At 38.6% G+C, this 22119-nt stretch overlaps 1 protein-coding gene across 38 annotated transcripts in view; it reads left to right on the forward strand.

Moving 5' to 3' along the window:
- The window catches only part of RIMS2 (regulating synaptic membrane exocytosis 2), a 459423-nt gene that overhangs the window by 372423 nt on the left and 64881 nt on the right, over positions 1 to 22119 (forward strand). For 16 of the 38 annotated variants that reach the window (XM_050709066.1, XM_050709068.1, XM_050709065.1 and 13 more), the window contains one exon: positions 14591 to 14763. The exons of the other annotated variants lie outside the window; for them this stretch is intronic. In XM_050709066.1, coding sequence (XP_050565023.1) covers positions 14591 to 14763 — 173 coding nt within the window. The remainder of the gene's footprint in view (positions 1 to 14590; positions 14764 to 22119) is intronic. 38 annotated transcript variants of the gene reach the window in all.

Here is a 22119-nt window from a genome sequence, read left to right on the forward strand (position 1 = left end):
AGCATGTGTTCATTTGACTAGTATAGATGCAGATGGATTGCCCTTGAAGCATGTAAATGCTGAAAAGTTGCAGTTCTTCAGGCTGAGCCATTTTGATTCAGCAATGAATTGAGTACCTCCTCATGGGCTACCTGGGTGCAAGAATGTGCAAAAGATATGAGCTGCAGCCTGGGAGGTGTAAGAGGTCGAGTTTGAAGCAGGTCTCTTTAGCTGTCAGTCTAGTCACAACGTGTGCAGCTGTCCAAGAGCTGCCTTTTTTGCTCCGAAACCTGCAGTAAGTAGTTTTGGCAGTGGTACAGCTGCTCGTGGTATCCTTTGACCTGTGTTGATAGAAGCATTTGATATAATAGTGTTTTGGGGCTGTATTGTGAACAATTATGAATATGTCTGTTTGGTACTAGAGTTGTTTCTTACAACTTCTCTTGTTAAGGATGTAAATTTGACATATTCAAAATATTGAATAAAAATGGAGGCAAGGTTGGATATCCATCTTCCATGAAAACAGCGTAGAAATGGAAAGCTGTTTCATATAGATTCCTTTTTAATGTACCAGTTTAATTGTTAAAATATTAGATATCTGGATAAAACTTGAAAAGATGAAAAATAATTAGAATGGAGCTATGCTGAAAAATAATTAAGAAAGCAATAATTAATATTAATAATACCACACAGTTATTCTATGCAATTACTTTCTGTAAGATAACCGTAAAGCTACAAGCCTAGACAGTAGAATTTGATAGACTTATGATGGAAATAGCTGTGCACAGTTTTACTGGGTCCCTTTGTCTTTCCCTTCCTCACCTCCACACCAAGAAGCTTTTTGCCTCACGATGTAAACCAAAACCAAACACCAGCTATGCTAAGAAAGGATTTTCCATGTGAGAAGCCTGTTTAGTTATTGCCTGTCCCATGGCTCTTCCAATGGACTAGTTGGTAATTGTATTTTTGGACGGAAACCTAGACAGCTAAACCAGCCATCTGGTCTGAAAGCACAGGTCCTGTTGAACAGCCGTGCTCATTTGTGATCTGTGAGGACTTCTACTGCTAAACAGGAGAGAGAATCTCTATGGCTTAAAGTGCTGATAGGATTTATACTTTCAGTCAAGAATTTTATTATGTCTTTAATATAAAAAGTTAACGGAATAAGCTGCTGATGTTGCAGTCCTAGTTCCTGTAAATACAGGATTTAAAGTTTAATTATGTGACTTAAAAATGCAGCTAGGTGAAATAAATTCAGAATACTAGATTTGAACTGCTTGCACATGGTAATGTGAAAAACATCTCTTATTTCACTTGTATTTTTATTGCAATCCTATATTTTGCTGATGGGTTAAAAGTAATTTAGCAACTTTGAGTATAGATGTGGATGTAATTTTGAGTATTTTCTTCTTTAGTTAATGATATCCAGACTCTGAGAAATGATTTCTGTTTCATAGTGTTTCATAGCTGTCATGTTTCTTCTTAATTTAATTCAAGCTCTTGTTTAATTTGATTTCATTTTGATGCTTTTCTAATTTATTTTTGAATCCTGAATATCTGTGTTTCCAGCAGAGATTTAGGGTAGTCTGAAATGTTATGCGATAGTTAACACAAATATTGCATTCAGATACCATGATGAAGGCTGACAAAAATTGACTGATACTGACTTGCTTGTTCTGTCTGCAGGTGCTTTGTATTGTCAGCCATTTTCTTAGTTTTTGTGTAAGCTTATGTTGCTAATAGTATATCTAGAAAGCATTATAAAATGAACTTAACATATCCTGTAATGTTAGTATGAATCTCAAAGAGAAAAAATGAAGCCTGAAAGTAAAAAAATAATAAAATCATCAGTCTAATTTGGTTCTGCATATTCATTAGTTGTTAGAATTGATTGTAAAAATAAAGGGGGTTCAATAGCAGAAAATTACTTTTTCTGATTTAAAAATCAAACCCAAAATGCTCAGTGTAGCACAAATTCTTGGATTTTACTCTTACAGCAATAAGTTAAATGCTCTTTTGCAAAAAGCAAATATTTCCCGGGGCGGGGCGGGGGAAGTGTTTATCTAACGTAAATATATTTCAAGATGTGTATGAAAAAAATCTATTAAAGCCATATTCAATAGTGTAATTGTAGCCATTCCACTAATAATCACATTTAAAAATCATCTGGGTACTGTCCTGACCAATTTCTAACCAGACTAATCACTACAATTTATCTTATAAAAAAATCCTTTTTTCCTTTTTATAACAGAAGACATTTTCTTCTCAGAACTGCTTTGTCTAGATCTGTGAATTGTTAAACTGTTAGTCTATTTTTTTTTCAGAGTGGCTGTCTTTTCGTAGTAAACTTAAATTATTTCTGTTTACAGTTTTTTTCCTCAATTTAAGCCATAAAGTTCCAGGATGCTATTGAACTGAATAACAATTAATGTATAAAATTATGTATCTGTGTCTTGAGTTCATTCTCTAGGGTGTGCTAAAACTAATGCTGATGATAGATGAGAAGATTCAGAGAAAACAACAACAACAAAATAATTGGGAAATATGTACTAAATATCTGGGTGCCTTAGTGACATTCAAAAATGCAGAATATAGGAAGTTAACTGAGTTGCTGTAATGGTCAGGGAGCCCCAAGAAGTGAGGGTGATAATCTATAATAATATATATCACACCAGACAGGCGTTTTTCCTGCTTAATTCTGTGCCAGGCAGAATAGGCATGAAAAGGCTGTGATTCACGTTTAGAAGATGACAAGGGTAGAGCCATTGCTCCAGCTCAGCCAGAAACATGTTTGCTGGATCAGTTTCCTAGGCTATTGACCTTGAAAAACCAAGGAGAACGTTGCATGCAGTAGGAATTGATAAGCCTGGAGTTCTAGTGCAGTGCTGGCATAGAGCCTGCTTAAATGCGTAGAATTCAAACCGAGGAATCCTGCAGGAGGTGCTCATGGGATGGCCACCTGCGAGCAGCTCCGGGTGGTTCGGTTGGGCATGCCTTAGGTCAAGTATTCAACCAGAGTTTGCTCTTATAATTTGTAATTCTTCACTAAAAGTGTTTTGACTGTAATAATGAGGCGTGTGAAGTGGTTTTATTAGTGTGGATGTTTTATTTTGTCCAGTCTCTGTGAGTGCTTCTTTGTATTAAATGGGTTGGTTTTATTTAATAGCAGCCCCAGAGAAGTCAGTGGTAATTTTGCCTGTTTATCAACCTTTGTCCAAACAACAGATTTTGGGTTTGATGATTTTTTACCATCTATAATGCAAGAAAAAAGCTTTGAGTCTCTCAGATTTTGCCCAAGGCATTGCATTTTTTCATTCTTTTTCTCAAGTGTCTTAAATTCGTAATTTCTCACAGTTAGTTATACTAACTATAACTGTGATTTCAAACATCCCTAGTGCAAGTAGTATAGGTAAAGAACTTGGGTGGGTATTTAACACAGCACTGTTTTTCTGTCAAAGCTCAATAATTGATCTAATCAAAGTTAAATCAGCACCTTGGAGGCTCAGTGTAGGGATATATTTTGTTTGTAAAGCGTTAATGCCTTCAGCAACATTTTTAGTGAAAAGGTTACTAAAACACGGAATTATCTCTGCAACCATTCTAACCTATGTTATTTCTGACTTTTATTTGGAAGTAAAGTCTTGCTTACAGGAGTTAATATTGGTTTAGTGTTAGGCAATAGAATAATTTCTTTAGTAATAAATAAGAAGGAATATTATCCTGCTCCTACGGATTGAAGTCATTAGTTTACCAGTGATTTCACTGACAGTCTGGAATCAGTGAATAATAACAAGGAATAAAAAGGAAAAAAAAAAAAAAAAAAAGCAGTTCTGAAAATTCAAGCCCTAATTCTGAACGGGGTAATGATGTACCCAAAATGTGTTCATTTTTGCAATACAAACTGTAAAATAGTTAAATTGTTGCAGTAAACTTATTTTACTAGTAGTACTCATGAAATTTAAAATAAAATTATATAAACTTATATTAAAGTCTGCATAAACAGAACCTTCTCTTTTCCCCCAGAAGAACATCTTGTCCTAAATCTTTGCCTTGAATATATACATTTTCATCTAATAACCTTAAGTATCATAGCTGAAAAGAAGTTTGGAATTTGTTTTTCTTCCAGAATCAGTTTATGTTGAGAAAAACAATCATCTGTCATACAGCCAAACACAATTTTGTCATGTAGTTCAACTTCTGTTATAACAGAAAAAATTATCTGGTGTATCTTTTGCCTTCAAACTATGTCACATCTTTAAAAGAGTTTATATTAGTTTCCTTACATACAGTATCTGAGATCCATTAAATTCTGCAAAACCAGGATGCATCACCCTGTTTCTTTTCTCTCTAGAGTGACAGATAACGTCAGATGAAAAACAAGTCTGGTGATTTGCGTACTTCTGCAGTTTAATCTGAAGCAAGTAGCTAATTATTAGTATCTGCATGTTACTTACTTTGAATATGATTTTCTGAAAACAAAATTGAAAACACTGACAGTTTTCTGGATCTAAGAGAAGATAACGTCAATTCATTGCTGATAAACAGGCTGACTTTTAGTTTCAAGAATTGTAAAGTAGCTTGGGTGGTTTTTAGGAGGCAGTATTAGAAATATTATCTTTCCTACTTCTAAACTGGTTTCCAGACACACAAATTTAGAAATGCCATGCCAATGCTATACCAAGGAAACATCTGTAAAATGAAAACTTTCAAGGTTCTTTAAATTCATAGACATTAAACATCAGAAATGTTCACAGAAGTTCCTGACCCTAAGAATAGTTCCAATACAGGTAACTGTCTCGTGAAATTACCTAAATTCGTTGTACAGTTTCCTTTCAATTATTTTTTCTTTGTTTTCCTTTGTTTTCCTGAAATGTTATATATGAATATCTTGCTGTTAAAGTGTTTTATGTGGTGAAGTTGAAGTTGTAATTAATGGTAATTGGCGTTAAGTATTTTCTGTAAAAGTGAATTCAAATTGGCCTTACAAGGAAAGAGCAAAAGGATTATAAAATTCGTGAAGTGATATGAAAGACGTGATACATTATTTATTTATTTTTATTAATTTATTAATTTATTTTATTTCTCTCTCTTTGAGAAATGAAGGATAATGACAAAGAGAAAAAGAGAGTTCATTTTTTCCATTCCCCAGGAGCAGACTGCATGCTTAGGATCTCCCTGCAGCTTTTTATTCCCTAGTATCCCAAAATGACAAGAGTAGAGGTGCCGAGGAAATACATTTTAGGGAAAATTAATGTTTTCTAAGCAGTTTAACTTGCCTATGGAGGGATAAGGAGATGGTGCTATCTACATCTTGCAGATTTGTTTCCCTTTTAGGTAAACACGAATCAGCAGAAAATCCTGTACACAAATTATTAGCTAAGCTTATGCATTTATTATTGGACTTGAATTTTTCAAAATGTATTCTGAGAATCAATGAAAACAAAAGATAAAGAAAAGGTTATGGGACCTTCCCTCAAATCATGCTTGATTTTGGAGGCTACCTTCTTTGATTTCTGTGGATTTAACGACTTATAAAGACAAGTTGTACAAAGATGGATTTATATCCTGTTCTTGAGCAATTTTGTAACTCATGGTCCTCAGGCACTTCTGCTTACAGGAGTAAACACTCACCAGATGGCCCATGTGTCAATCCAGATGTTTCCTTCGGCATGAATTCTTTTAATGGTGCTGTGTCCCAGGACAAATTTTGTGAAAGTCATATTTAAATGTTACATAGAGAAAGTACTATTAAGGGGGCAACTTCATACTCTTTTTCTCAAACCATCAGATTCGTTGAAATATGTAGCAGGCTTTTGGGGTAAAATAAACAAAGATGGTTGCCTTTATGTATTTTTATTTGTTTTTACAAGAGGCACAAGGACAAAAAAAAAAAAACACCACCAAAAAATGGAAATGTAGTTTATAATCCAGGTTAAGCGACAACTCTTTAAAATGCATGTTGTTTGACTTCATAGCTTAATCTTGCACAGTAACATCTTGGAGAAGCCCAAGTTAGGTAGAACAACCGGAGACCTGAGCACTTCTTAAACAAAACAGGAGTCCTGCCCTGTTACCATCCTTAAAAATTAAACCACTGTCTGGATGGCAGGACTGTATGAAGTGGAAAAGATTTTGAGTGCATTGATAACAAAAACGACAGATGAACCACTTGAGGAACAGAAGCAAATACAGGAAGCACACTTTGATTCTGTTTATCCCGTGTAAGTAGGATTCACTGGAGTTGGAAGACCAGAAAGGACCAGAAACATAATTAGGAGTTATCACTAAAATTAAGCCCACTGAACAAGTGAGTTACCTGTAGCCAGGCTTGCCAGTTTGTCCTAACAAATGTGCTGGAGTTCAGCAGGAGATAAAAAGTGTAGGAGATAGTTAGATGGAATTGGACAGTAGATTGTGAAACCATGGATGAGCCTAGGGATGATCTGAAGATCTGGAATCATCAGATCTTGTAACAAGGTGAAGTCCATCCTCAGGACACATGAGCTTCTCTATTGACTCCCATTTATATGGGAATATAAATATAAATACAGCTGTTTCATCCTAACCGTATGCTATACCTGGATCTCTCTTCTGTTTCATTTAACAGCTAGGACCATGAAAAAGTTCATCTTACTTTAATATTCAGACTATGAAAACTCTTCTTAAATCTCAGTTACCTTTCTTGATAGATAATAGAAATCAGTTGTCTTATTTTTTTAAAGTAGATATCTAGTTATAGAGTACATCAGGCATGCTACCCAAGGATGCAGACCAGTGGTGGTAAACTCTTGTTATTGTGACTTGTTATATCATTGAGTCCTGTTCCAGTAATTTGATGATTTGAAGTTGAAGCGCTCTCTGAATTGTAACGTTAAGGTAGCTTTTGATGAGTAATTATGAGATACCTGCTCGGCCTTTATAAACCTTAGATTTTCACTGCAGTCTTGGATTGCCTTTTGAGTTTTTACAGTTGATGCATTGAATTGTTGCTGTGTTGTTTTACTTACCTTTTATTTTACCTTAAACAACTTTTTTTTTTTTCATGTTGTATTTTTCATTGGGGGGGTGGGATTTTGAACAGCGTCTTTGCAATAATGTGGTAATTTCATATATCCCAGCAGAAAGTTTACAATGCCTTCTCCTTTCAAAATTAATAAAATTTGGTCCTGACTTAAAGTAAGATTAAGTAAGAACAGTTAGTTCCCTAGACTGGATGAAGCTATCTTTGTGAATGAACTCTGCATCAATAACATCTTGATTTTGGAGCAGATACCAGTGCAGTTGAAACTAGAGATTGTCTTGATCTTCCTAACATCCGATTGTATGAAACAGAACAGAAGAACGAGAGACTGCTTAATTTTTTGAAACTGACTGCAGGAACAAATCTTTTGTAGGCAGAAAAACTTGCAGGCAAATTCTTAAGCTCCTTTAGGGACCCAAATACTTTTTAAGAGCTGTCTCACTGCTTTTTACTGTACTGAATATTTGCAGGTCCTGTAAGTTCCCCTCAGTGTAATCCCAGAACATTTGCTATTGTTCTGCTATATTTATTTTATATTGTACATTTAGGGAATTCTTTAAAAATACACCATAAATCAGAATACGTGAAGCAGACAACTTTTTTTGTCTTTTGTTTTGGTTTGCCTTCAGATTACCCCTCTCTTGATTTTCAGTTCTCCTTAGACAGTGGCTTAGACAGTAGTAGACTAGTGGCTTCTGTGTTACTGCTGCCCTTGCAGTTTCTTCTTCAGCTCCAGGGTCATCTTGACCCCTACAATGACATAGAAATTTGGGTTGGAGGGGACATGAGCAGCTGTCTTGTCCAACCTCTGGCTCAAGACAGAGTCAAAGGAGGTCAGTCCGGGTTGCTCAGGTCTTGTAAACGTTCCAGGATGAAGACTGCACTACCTTTCTGTTCAACCTGATCCACTGCTTCACTGTCACAATAGTAAAACTGTCTCTCTTTGTATCAGTCGGCACCACTGTGAATAGCTTGGCTCTGTCTTTCTGACATCCTCCCTGTATGGCCTGGCAGGCTGGTGCTAGGTTTGCCCAAATCTGCCCTCCTGCAGGCAGAACAAACCCAGGTCCCCCTCACCCTCACCACCCCAGGCTCTCCTTTCTGGGCAAGTGCTCCAGCCCCAGCCATCTCATGGCCCTCTGCTAAACTCGCTCCAGTTTACAATTATGGAATCCTCCAGGTTGGAGAATGCCCTCGAAAATCATAAAGTCCAACCATCAACCTGACCTACCATGTCCATGCCCCTTAGTCCCGTGTCCACATGGCTCTTAAACACCTCCACGGATGGAGACTCCCCCACTTCCTTGAGCAGCCTGTTCGAATGCTTGATCACCTCTTCCATAAAGAAATTCTTCCTAATGTGCAATCTAAACCTTCCCTTGCAAAACTTGAGTCTGTTATTGATGTCTTTCTTGTAAGCGGCCACCCAATATTCAAGACATGGTCTAATGTGTGCTGAGTATATGGCGTTCCCCTTGATCTGCTGATTATGCATTAGTTATGCTGCAGTTAATACAGCCCAGGCTACCTTTCTTTGCTGCTATGGCCCGCCGCTGGCTTGCTTGATGTTTTTCATTGCTCAGTTTTCATTTACTAATTTGGCAGTAGGATGTGGTTTGCAACATGGCTTAGCCCCGTAGTGAAATCAAGCTCTCGAGATTTTTAGGTTTCTAGGTTTTAGGACCTCCTTATTAAGAGTGTATGCATGAGCATCAGTTAGTGAAATAAGTGAATAGGTGGCACCAAACCACTGAGGGAGAGACATGGAAATTTTGAGATACTATTTTTCCGTTATTAGATAGAAGTACAGACAAAATTTCTTTTTTTTTTTATCAGTGCATTTCAGTTAGTGGCCTAACTTCGTTGAAAGGAGATTAGGATGGTTTAGGAGGTGGGATTTGTAAATCAGGTTACAGCCAAGTCTTTTTATTAAAGGTAGAACTAGACTGAAATGTTCTGAATAATGGGGAAAATACATTGGATGAGGAATGAGGCACAGGGAACTATAGCTCCTCAGGGAGCCCCAGTACGTCCACCTAGGCCTGCTGGTTCAGGCACCGTACTGCTCACGAGTAGCGACACCACGTGTAGCTCTCTCTTTTATGCCACCGCAAGCTGAGAATGCGAAGAGAGGCACAGCAGGGCCAGGGCCAGGGGACCACAGGGTGCCCAGTGCAAAGCTAGAAATGGCTGAAGGGGAGGCAGGGTTGGAACAGGGCCAAAGAGGTAGTGCTGGGGAAGCAGCATTCAAGAATTAGCAATGAAAAGGAGGCAGGAAGGATAGGACTCAGGACTGAAAGGCAGAAGTTGGGATGGGCAGCCAGGAATGGGTCAGAGCTAGAACTGGCTGCAGCTCCACATTGAAAAGTCTGGGGCAACCGCTGCACTTACCGTATGCCGAATGCTGGGGCAGTGCAGGAACTGAGCTCCCTGGTCAGCCTTTGAGCCTCCTGAGGGACTGAGGGCTGCCGTGTGCAGCTGCTGGCTCCAGCAGGGCTGGCGGAGGCTAACAGGGCTAGCTGTGCTGTGCTCTGCCTTGATGGAGCCTGGCGGACTGACAGATGTAAGCACTGGTTACTGAGGTAGCTAAGGATGAATCCATTGCGTGCGAGGGCAGCTTTAGCACAGCCTTCATCTCGGGTTTGTGCGTATGCAAGATACAGGTAAACTTACATTCTCTCTGCATGTTAATTTGTAAATTTTGTAAAAATGATTTTAGAGCCTCTTATATAAATGTAATGTTACATTTATAAGTGTTCGGTTTTATTTCTAATGGAATACTTCATTAAGCAGCCATCAGCAAAGGACGTTAAAACAGTGTAACAACATTCCTTCAAATGAAGCATGGTAACTAACATTTGCAATGCCTTTCAGAGCTACAAACTTGAACCAGAAGCTCCAGTTAGAATTACAGAACATTTCATACAATTGCTGTGCTCTGGCTGCTCCAAAGCTTTTGTCAGCAAGGCAAGGGACTATTGAAACAGTCCAGAGTGGTTCTTTAGTCTGTTGTGGTAGCACAATGGACTATTGTCTGAGACAGCTTCCCAACATTTTGATCAGTAGAAACATTGACCAGATTTATACGTCCCTGTGTAAATGCTAGCAAATAAAAACTGATGAGTAGATTATTAAAAAAATAAAATAAAATAAAATAAAATAAAAAAATTATAAAATAGAAAGACAGTTGGAAATCACTGACAATTTCAATTGCCTGGAAACTGCATAACTGTATAGTCTGTAATGGAAGACTGGTAACAATAGATTAAAGTAACATGAAACAATTACAAACTCCCTTTGAATTAAAAGTTCCAAAATGGTTTCTTTCGAGAAATAAGTAGGAGAGCAGTTGTAGCTCCGTGTGGCCTGTGAGTCACACCGTGGCAGTTCACAGAGAGGTCGGAAGGCTTGCAGAGGTGGCTGTGCTGGGAAACAGAGCACGTATTTGTTTTTCAGCTGCAATAATCTTGAATTCATCACTGCAGGAAAATAATCCATTGCAGTTACAAAGTATTGGCACAAGCACCAAACTTTCACTTTGTTATTTGTTCCAACAAATGATTTTATTACTGCAGAGGAAAAGCTTTTAAGGAACTTTAAAACGTGTTTGGTAGAATTTGTTACCATGAAATTTATCGTTTTCTTCGATGCAGCAAAATAAGACAAAATCATCTTACTTTTAAAAACACCAAAGTGACTTTACATCAAGCCCTCTGCTTGCAGAGAGCCTGAGACATCTAGAAGAGGCCGGGAACTTTTACTGTGTTATGCATCAAAGTCTGGAATCCTGGCTATATTATATGAGCCTCGATTGGGTTGAAAATGAAAATTTCACCTTATTGAAATAAAAGAGACATGTATTTCCAGCATGGCAAAAGTCAGGAGATAGTTTTCCTACAGCAATGGCTATTAAAAAAAAATAAAAATAAAGAAATGGTATTTAATTAGCCTTCAGTGTAGCCAGGTATGCTTCACCATAGACCAGACCATATGGCCCGAATCAGGGGAGCGGATGAGGCTCCCTTGCTGTCCCCATACCATATTTTCTTCTGAGGGAAACTGAGGCACAGAGGGGAGTTGCTGGATCTGGTGACCCAAACCCGGGTGCTGCTGCAGCCAGGAGCCAGCCATGGGGATGGCGGTGACCTTGCAGGGTGCTGCAGTACAGGGCACAGCAGGGACAGCAGGGGAGCTGGATGCGAAATGGTGGCACTGTTTCAGATGCAGTGGGTGGATGGCACTTGGTTAATGATGAACGTCCTTTCCAGTCTAACACCTGATCTTGTACAGTTGGTGACATTTAGAAAAAAAAATAGAAAAAAAAATTGAGACTCAGAGGAATGAAAACAAGGAACTATATGAAATGCATGAAGATGTAAAGCCTTTGGGCAACTTTGGCCACACAAAAACTGAAGAAAGAATTGTGCAAAGTTGTGCAAAAAGAGTTGCATTTTACAGTCAGTATACACAACATGATACTTGATACTTTATAAAAAACAATATTCACACAACATAAATGCCGTTTTGCTTTTGAGGCAGAGAGCAAAGTAGCACTTTGGAAACTGCCTTATATTAAATTGCAATTTCAGAAGCAAATATAAAACTAAAATACCAACATGGCTTCTGTCAGACAAGCAATGTGTTTCCTTTTGTCTTCTGTGCTGCACTTTCTGAAACACTAACGTGCAATGCATTTACATTATAATCTGCTTCCTGGGCAAAATTAAGTTAGATATAAGGTCAAAAGTAGACTGTAGGGGATAGGCACTAGCAGGATAAAGAGCAATTTGGAGCCAAGTTTATGGATGAGTTGCAGATATCTGGTATTTTACTGAGGTATCCAACAAGATAGACAATTCAGTTTCACGATGTAGATGTTACTTTGGTAGGCAGTTACCAGATGTGCAACTGTAACTAAGACATTGTGTAAATATTTAGTAGGGCTTTTAAATATAAATATTTAAAATATTAATACATGAATATTTAATGAAAAGAAGTATGTTCCAAAATTTCAAATCTATAGCATCCTGAAATGGTAAGGGTCTAATAATATTTCTGTGCCCTCTGACCCGATCCAAAATATTTGGTGGGAAGTACCCTTACATACAACAGGGAAAAGAGAAGCAAGGTAATGACCTGATAATTGTGTTTCCCCTCACATTTCCAGAATTACGTACTTTTAGCTTACTTTTGTTACCGTAGCGATTCTTCAGTGTATATCACTAGGTTATTACTGCTGTGCTAGCATTTAAAAAAAATAAAAATACAATAAGGTTGTTTTATTTGTCAAGATGTCTGATTTTTTATATACAATATTTTTCTACTAACAATGTGTTTTTAAGAATTGAGGTTCTGCAGGTGAGGAAATGAAGCAGCCAAAATCCCATGGGTTTTTGAGCCTGGTTAGGGTGCTGCAGCATGACTCTTCAGATTGACTTCGTGCAGTTCGGGTACCGTTTGCAGCTCCGTGTCACTTACACGTATTTAATTTAGAAGGGCTCATTTCCACTGCCTGCCTGGCAAGCTCAGTGTGAGATCTGCAGGCCGAGCTCCGTCATTCTGTGAACCACTGCAAGTAATTATCTGTCCCCTAATTGGAATGTAATTAACGATTCCATGAATGATTTACACCCGACGCTACAGTCTATCCTGTTTCCCCAAAGAATAGCCACATGAGGACTGTAGTGCCAGCAGTGTGTCTGGCCACCGTGTGGCCGCGTGTCAGCTCTGGTGGGAACCAGCACTGGCTCCAGCAAGTACGACTGCTCGGGAGCCAAGACAAGTGCCGAAGGCCTTAAGGCAGCTCTGTGGTGCCTTTTCCATAGAGCCTGGTGGTAGTCCAGGCTTTACTTGCCAGTCTTGGTAGTTTAAGGCTAAATCAACTCAAACCTTTCAAAACAACTACACTCATACCTCTGCCTTCAGTGCAGACTTCTCCTAGGGAGAGTTACGGGAATGGGGCAGACAGGACCCAATAAAAACTGTCAATAAATATTACACCGTTTAGAGGCTGTGATCAGAGAGATCCCCTGTGAGTTTGTGGCTGGCTAAGTGCACTCCCACACTTAAAGGCTGGGGGTTCACACTTAAAGGAGGGGGTGAATGAACACAAATACTGGAAATCAGTATAGATCAGGAAGCCAGCTGCAACATTTACATCCATCTTAGGTGAATGTGTAGCCCAGGCTATGCTTGGTCACTGTCTTGGTGTACAGTGTAACCTGCTTGAGCATTTTCTCTTGTCTTGTAATATCCACATATAGTAAATAGGCACTCAAATGCTGTTCTGAAACACTATTCACACACTGTGCATTCTTTCAGGATACTTCCCAGTGTTGCTTATTCGTGGCAAGAGAGCAGAAACAAATGGTCTGCGTACTTCATGAAGGGCAGTTATTTTAAAACTGTAAAAGAGGGCCTGGGTCCGGTGTTGCTACCCCTGAGAGTTCCACAAGTCTCTCTGCAGATAGGATTTAAAGAAATCAATGGGAGAAAACAATCTGTGCTGTTCTTTACATCTTCTCATGCTGTCTTCTTTTGAAGTCAGCCAAACAATTACCTGGTGGTCATTGACATTCTGTCCTGCAATGCTGTTTTTCCGAAATGGTTATCAATAGGAACCCATCAGATTGCTGTGTACACCGATATGTCAGTATATGAAGAGGAGAATGAAAAATCTCTTTCTGTTACTTATTCTTTATCACATAGTGCAATGCAGAGTGGCACAGACTTAGTGTTTATTTAGAGCTAACTGGTATAACAAGAACAAAGAACCATAATATTTTGTTCAGATCTAACTTGAATACGTCTTCACAACTCTGCTTAACATTGTGTAGGCTTACTGCTGATGGTCAGTCACCTGCCAGTTCAGTGTTGAGAGTATACGGTCAGTGAGCTGGAGCGTTATTGTCATTCCTGAATTTCTGAGGCATTTGTTCATTATCAGTACAAGTTATCCCTAGTCGCATCCCTGTGTTCTCACATCTGTTTGGATTTCTTGGCCCAGCAGTTCAGAAGGTTGTGGGTTTTGTTTGAAGAGCTACAACAAAGCGTTGTCTTTTAGTTTGATAATCTCATCTATCTGTTTACTTTAATTTAAAAAAAAAAAAGTGTTATCATTTGTCAACCAGAAGTTTTTGTAAATAGGCTAGGCCCCAAAAGAGATGCACTTTTTGTAGACAGCATGAAGAGTGTTCTGTCTCCCGGTCAATCTTTCATGAGTTGAGCAGTTGTGGGCATGTCACTAAGTCCCTCTGCTTTTGTGCACTGGTGAAACAGTGGTGAGAGTACTCTGCAATGGGTTAGATGTCTTTGCTTAGGTTTGTGAAACCTTTGGGAGAGCTAGACGTTTTGTACAAGTTACTTTCTGGATGAAACCAAGAAGTTAATTACTTGAATTGGATATCAAAGTAGAATAAAAATAACGTGAACCAAGAAATAATTTCTATTGTCTATTAGTTAAAACCTTCACTATAAAAATTCAGGCAGTCTGATGACACGGGCAGTTTAGATACCATCAGGAACCAGCTCCATAGCTGATTTGCAGTAGTGCCGCTGACAACATCTGTCTTTCTCCCTTTCCTCTTACAGTATCGGTCGGGACGGGATCCTCAGCGAGGCTCCGACAATGTTTCCAATAAGTCCTCAGACAGCGACGTCAGCGATGTCTCAGCTGTGTCTCGGACAAGCAGCGCTTCTCGTTTCAGCAGCACGAGTTACATGTCTGTCCAGTCAGAGCGGCCAAGGGGAAACAAGAAAATAAGGTGAGCACAGGGAGCTATGGTGCCAACCATAGCCGTGTGATTTAAGTAACTGAGTACTTTTCAATATTTGTATTTGAAAATAATGTTTTGCTTCAGTTGGAATTTGCAGGGAATTTGCAAGAAACTGGTTTAAATGTCTTCTTCGTCTAATGCTTCTTGAATTCTTTACGGTATTTGTTTTTAGCAAAGTTTTGATGTCTTGAGTTATGCTAGAATGCACTACAACAAACATATGCTGTCAGCAGGCATTAGACACAGTTACATTTGCACTTTCTGAAAACAGTTGTGTAAAATACTTAACATGGCTGAAAAGACAGTTCAACTCAAATTTTGTGCTGGCTATGTCAAAGGCATCTTAGTTTAATTTTTAAACTAGAGCTGCTGAACTGTTACAGAAGCCTTAGTTAATACTAATGCAGACCCTGGTCCAATTCAACTGTAGGCATACCTCTGCTGAATTAGTCTTCAGCAAGACGTGCACAGTGTACCTGTGAGCAAAACACAGCATTTCCTTTGCCTGTACCCTGTGCACGGTCAGTGGAAGGAATGAAAGATTGTTCTTCTCAGAAGGTGTAACCCACCTGGATCTGTCAGCAAAATTCAGTGTCAACTTGTATGAATTCTCAGAAATTTGTCCTCTTGAGAGATAGGATGCATTTGATAAGTTTGCACGTCTGTTCATATGAGCAGTGTTAGGACCACATCGTTTCTGTCGTATGGTTATGTATCCCTTTTTAAATGAGATGTATTGCCATGAAACTTCTGTTCAAAGAGGGACTTAGAGACTGTCCTGAGAAAAATATCACAATTTAAAGCTTCTCTAGTGTAGGCTGAAATATTAGCCAGCATGACTTACCTTGTGACTACTTCCATCTTTTAGCTTTTATTTCATTTATTTTTCCTTTCTTGTGAGTTCACGCATGCTCATCTCTGTGACGCTAACTTTACTGCATTCTTTTCTTTTTTTCCTTTTGCATGCCTCTTTCAATTTTTGTTGACATCAGAAGAACGAGGGATATAGAGGAAAAAAAAGAGGGGGGGTTGGAAGGGGATGAACAAGATGAAATATTTCCCGAGGAAGAGGAAAAAGAGGAGGAGGAGGAAAAAGCAAAGGAGCAAGAAATTAATGAAAAAGGGGAAGGGCAAGAGGTGGCAGAGAACTGTGATAAGGAAGAAATCAAAGGATCAGGGCAAGATGAAAAAGCTCAAGAAGACCAAGCAGAGGAGGGGAAAGAGGATGACAGGTAAAACATATTTCTATTTTCTGTAGGCCTATAGACGTAGTCTTCCTGCTGTACCTGGACCTTGCTTGCCTCCCCCCCTTTTTTTTTTTCTTTCCTTTCCTTTGCTTAGTTTACTGTCTGTTTTGTGCAGCTTCTTTTGCTTTCAACTGTGATGCTTTCATATTTAAACAAATTTCACTCTCAGCTTCAGGGAATTTGTTCTGCATACCAAATGATGCAGCACACTAACTTGATTCATTATTTTGCATGTAACTACAGCATGTTATTTTTTAAATTGGTTTAGACTAGAGTTTGGGTTTGACTATAATAAACAATAGAAATTATAAGATGCCTCTTTATATTCCCTGCTTGAATTATTGTTTCAGGGAAAAATCTTTTGTTGAGTGATATTTCATCAATATCAAAACCATCTTTACTTTTTACTTGTGTCAGTACTAAAGAAGAGAATTTGGATTTTTTTTTATTATCCTCTTCATGTGGGCTGATAAATGTGTGTATTGATTGACAATTGACGTGGATAAACAAAGAGTTTTTTTGTTTTCTTCCACTCCACTTGATTAGCTGCCATGGGTTGCTGTATGGTGGAGGGGTTATGTAGCTCTTCTATTGTATTGTGTCCAGAAACATTTCAGCACAATTGGCTCTGGTTTTATCAGATGGCGTTCTAGATTTACACATTTTACCACAATTCCGTTGAACCATGACTTCCAATGCGAGTGACATTTTGTATTGCAAAATCCATGTAACTTGCATTATGAGAAATGCAATGTTCTTTCCTTCTTCATCGGAAAAAAAAAAAAAAAGAGTTTGAGATTTGCTGAGTATCTTTGAAACTCTTCAGAAACTCTCATTTCTTTTACCTGCTAGTGCTGGTACCTATAGACAACTGAAGCCTGTAGAACTGTATTAATATATAGTAGGGTAATCATAAAGTGCTCTGCTGCATTCCACTTTCTTTGCTACATACATACATGTGTACGTACCTGTACATACACGCACATGCAAACACACAGAGACTTGCTTCTCTTATTTCAAACAAATAACTACTCACATAAAATGTTCTGAAATACTTTTCTAAATGGAAATAACCAGAACAACTCACATGTGGTAGAATGGATCAAAGGTGATACAAAAAGAGAATCAAGTTATGTGGTGTTCCATATGAGGTGGTACAGGGCAATACAGCCATACTACTTATTTTATATATTGATTACCATCATTCCTTCACTCATGAGAGCACATTTTTGAACTCAGAAAAAAACAGCTGTTTAGAAAGAGCTGTCTTTAAGACTGCCTTGGCATATTTGTTCCATGGACTGCTAAGCAAACCATTTGGTACTGTGGGAAAGGATGTTTTAAAGACCTTTGTCTCTCCCAGCTCTCATTAAGTTTCCAGTTTAATGGGATCTGGAAGTCTTCCCTCTTTGAAAGCATGGCCCTATTCCTGGTTTTCAGCTTTCACTCAGGTTAGTCTTCAGCCAAAAATGCTGCCACTCACAGAAAGCAAACTCCTATTTGAGAAGAAATTTCTTCTTCCCCATGCCAGGTTGTTCCTCTGTTTGGTGGCTGCTGTCTGCCTTTAGGAATGCAGAAAAGTCAGGACTCCCTTCTTGGTAGAGAAACAAGGTATTAGTAAGTGGCTGCTGTGCAGTGACTTTTGTTTGTGTAAGATTTTGGCTCCCAAAATGGGAATCAGTCCCTAGTATTATTTACCCACTTAGCCCATTTTGCCTGTTTTTAATACGTAAGTTGTGAGGAAAGTTTCTATATCCACCATCATTTCCCATAGTACACAAAGTGCTGACCTTTTTAGTAGTGTCTAAACAGTCTTCTAGGGTAGAAAACAAGCTGAAAAGCACAGATTGATTCCTATATACATATATGTATATGAATATATGTATGTATATATTATATATATAAATAGTGTTGTATCATTAGCATACTGAAATATAGTGACTAGTGAATTCAGTGGACAAAACTGAAGGCAGGATAGGTCCTAAGTATTGTTATAAATGCAGTGCCTTATGCTTGCTTGTTTGGCAACTTGAAACATGTTCATATTTCATTAAAAACATATTTTCTAATATTCATTACATAAAATTATTAATAATTAGTAAGTATTTTAAAACTAGGAATGTGTGATAGCTGCACGTACAGATGTTTTATTGAAGTCTTAGTGGAATTAAGTATCTTGAAGTGCTGATACAAACTGCTTATTGCTAGTTAACAATTGCAGCTTTCCAAAAATGTTTTCATGCCCAACACCAATATGAAGCAATCAACAAAACATCACTTAATTAATAACCATATCAATAGATATTTGAGGTACCCATGAGAACCGAAGCAGCCATCTCATCGAGCAAAAAATAGCAGTAAATTATTACCCTGATCCTGAGATCTTGGGTATCCAAAAAAAGCTATAGTGCAGATGGGAACTTTCAGCATACATTTGTACGTCATAGGTACATCTTTAGTTGAACATCAGTCACCTTTCCTCTGGGGAATTTGGAGACACAGGGGCTATTCTCAATCACACCATCATCAAAGGTGTTCGTTAAGGACACATCATACCTCTTCATGTTGTACATTTCAAAGTCACCATGCACTGTACTCATATGTTTTTTGAATAATGCTAATAGTCACACTAGGGGCTTCAATCTGCTGAGATCGTAGGTGGGTTCAAAGTAATTTAAATGACCAAGAAAGCAGATATCCATAGAAACTTGGGTTCATCCCATGCCTATTTTAAAGAGTACTTTAGTGCAATAAATTGCATTAGGTTTTAGAGCACTGGAGTACAATAAGTCAATAAATCTTTTTTTTGGCAGAAATAGCTGCAGAGTCAGATTTTGCCTTCATTAAACCTTGTAAAACTAAAAATTGGCATATGGCTGATGTACAGTGAAAACATAATTGTGTTTTTTCTTGGCAAGGCATGCTAGTTAACACAAAGCACGGATCAGGCTTCCCTGTTTTAATCTTTAAGGATTCTTTATGTACAGTTATCTGACAATATTTCTTATTCAGGCTCCCTGATGATACCAGGGACAAAAAGAGCCCTCTTCGATCTATGGTGTGAGCATTCAGAATATTTATAAATTGCAGGAAATCTTTTTGACTGCTCTAAATCTTAACCTTTCTTAATGTTTTTCTAAATAGGAATCCAAAACATTAATTCTAATGAAGAAGACAGTTTTGTTTTCTCATATCAATATACAATTGTAGTAAGAGATCAGGATTTCACTGTATTACAAGCTGTTCAAATACAGAAGAAAAATACGGGCTCAGTTCCAAACACAGGGAATCTAAATCATGAGGTGACATATGAGTGCAGAGAGGGGACCACAGGAGAATTATGAAATGTTTCACATGACAGGAGATAGTGACAATACAGGGCTGGGGACATCTTGACAACAGGGAGCACTAAGGGGAGATTGGAAGAAAGAAAATAAGATCGTTTTGTGAATGCTTCTGGAGAGCTCTTTTCAAGCATTAGATTCACGGGGGAAAAACCATGAGTTGCTTACTAAAAACACTACAAGTGGATGATGGGGCAAGTCAGATCAGCAGCAGGAGCTGATCTTTCAGTCTTGAATGAGAGAAGATATATGGGATAAGGAACAACTGTTAAATACTAGAAAACAAAGACAACTTATGTACAGCTGGATAAAGAAAAGTGTACCTTTGTACTGATGCACAGGGAAAGGTTGTGCAGCCAAATTGAAAGGCTATGAAACTTATCTTTCCTACAGCTACAGTTAGGTAAATTGGCAGAAGTGGAGAAGAAATAAATGACATGAAATGTGAGAGAGTGGATACAACAATTAGCTTTGTGGATGGACAGAAGAGGTAGAGATGTGAAATAGAAAGTACTTGTAAGTCACAAAAATATGGGCCTAATTTGAAGCTTGAATTAAAAGGGCTGTCCAAAGAGCAGGCCTGAATGACATGCATGGTCCACATGGCTGGGAGAAGAAGCAGACGAGAGGTCTTGGAAGGAAATACTGAATTTAGTGATGCTGAGTTGAGATTAGTGATTCATGAGGAGGTACCAAACGAAGAAGTTTTAGTACAGGCAGGGGAGAAGAGAGGGAGTTTTTACTGCAGAGGGGGTAATATTTTGATATACGGTTAATGAAGGGATGCTAATTTAGGGATAGCAATATAGGAGTTACTGATATAGTCCTGTGGGGGCGTCACAGTTAACTGATTGGGCAGAAAATGAAGATATACTAGAGCACACGTTAAATGAAAGATTAGAGAGAGGGCAAATCTGAGGTGTGATACAGTATGGAAACTCAGGGAGGATAACTTTTCAGAAAATGGTTAATTGTAGCAAGGCAAAGGAGAGACCAGTATACTTTCAAAATCTTAAGAAATCATTAAAAACTTTGGCAGGTGTAGTTTCAACTGAATGCAAGAGGTGAAAGATAGTTGTTTGGAAAGTGTTTGAAATGGAATTGGAAAACAGGAGATCGGTTATTTTAAACAATGTATTTAATCGTTCAATTAATTCAGAGATGAAAAGGAGAAAGGATATGTGACAGTACTTGCAGAACTGATGAGAGCAAGACTAGGTGTTCTGTTCTACATTATAAAGGGATATGTTAAAGCATGTTTCTACAACTTGGGGGGAAAAAAAAGCCATTGGTAAAAAAAAAAAATGGGGGAAAAAGCCAGGGGAGATCTTATCAATGTCTATAAACAGCTGAAGGGAGGGTGCAGGGAGGACAGAGCCAGGCTGTGTCCAGTGGTGCCCGGTGCCAGGACAGGAGGCCCTGGGCACAAACTGGCCCCCAGGAGGCTCCCCCTGAGCACCAGGAGCACTTCTGTGCCTTGCGGGTGACAGAGCCCTGGCACAGGCTGCCCAGAGGCTGTGGGGTCTCCTCCTTGGAGCCCTTCAGAAGCCGCCTGGAGGTGATGCTGGGCACCCTGCTCTGGGTGTCCCTGCTTGGGCACGGGTGGCACTGGGTGGCTCCAGAGGGACCGGCCGGCCTCAGCCACTCTGCAACGAGGTGACTAGAAGTGAGAGTAAGGAAAGGAAGAGGCAGAGGGGAAAGGAAATCAGAAGATAGCATCTGATCTCACTTAGGCAAATGAAACAGTTTAAGAAGAGATCCAGTGAGAAATTTCTACCTCTATGACAAGAGCAAGTGAAGAGAAATGTATTAAGAGGAGAATGCAGAGACAGCACGGGAAGGTAGTAGATTACGTGTTTTGCTGTGTTTTATGTCAGTGAGACCCAGTGCAAAGAAAAGAAATAAATCCTAAAGGATAGTCAAAGAAATAGAGCTGATTAATAGGAAGATGACACAAGCGAAGAATGAAAATTTGTGGTGGAGAAAGTCAGCTGGAATGTAATTTTGCAGAAGTACTTAAAGATATAAAAAATGGAATACAGCATGTAGTTTTAAGTAATGGATTTGTTCAGATAAAAAACCTTTTCTGTTCCTAATGGTACTTTATGCTCTCTGTGCCCTTTCCCTTGTGGGATGCAAGGGAATTGGATTCATCTCCAAGTCACTTTCTAGCTCTTTTTGTGTCATTCAGTCAAAAAATTCTTCAAAGAATTTAATTATATAGGTTTTAAAACTGATGCCTGATGAGTATTTGTTCCTTAGTTTCTCATTATATTGTAATCTTAGTATTTCATTTTTTATGAAGCTTCTGCCATGATTGCAGCCATTATCAGTTAAATACAGTTTTGCAAAGCTGGATGAAAAAACACAGAAATTCAGCCTGTGCTAGCTTCTCCGTAGCAGTGGAAGCCAGTAGCACTTTAAAAAAATCTATATTCTGGTAAAAATATCAAAAGCTCTGCAAAAGATAACAAGCATCAAGAAATCTGTTTTCAATGTGCATGTATTGTTTGCTTTCTTAAAGCTATTTCAGAATAATTATAGTGATTGTTCCAACTCGTCTAATGGATGAAAGAAGTTAATTGTGCCCAGCCTTTCTTGCCAAGCAGGCCACATGTCTGTGAGCGAGAGCTGTGGCCTGAGACCCTTTCCCCACCGCATGGTAGGTCCTTTAGCAGTCTGTGCCCCAATAGATCTAGCAGTGGCTTCCTAGAAATACTGGATTTGAGCTTCTGCTGGACAGCTAAACCATG

This window comes from Cygnus atratus, chromosome 2 (genome assembly GCF_013377495.2).
Source record: "Cygnus atratus isolate AKBS03 ecotype Queensland, Australia chromosome 2, CAtr_DNAZoo_HiC_assembly, whole genome shotgun sequence".
NCBI classification, from domain to species: Eukaryota; Metazoa; Chordata; class Aves; order Anseriformes; family Anatidae; genus Cygnus; species Cygnus atratus.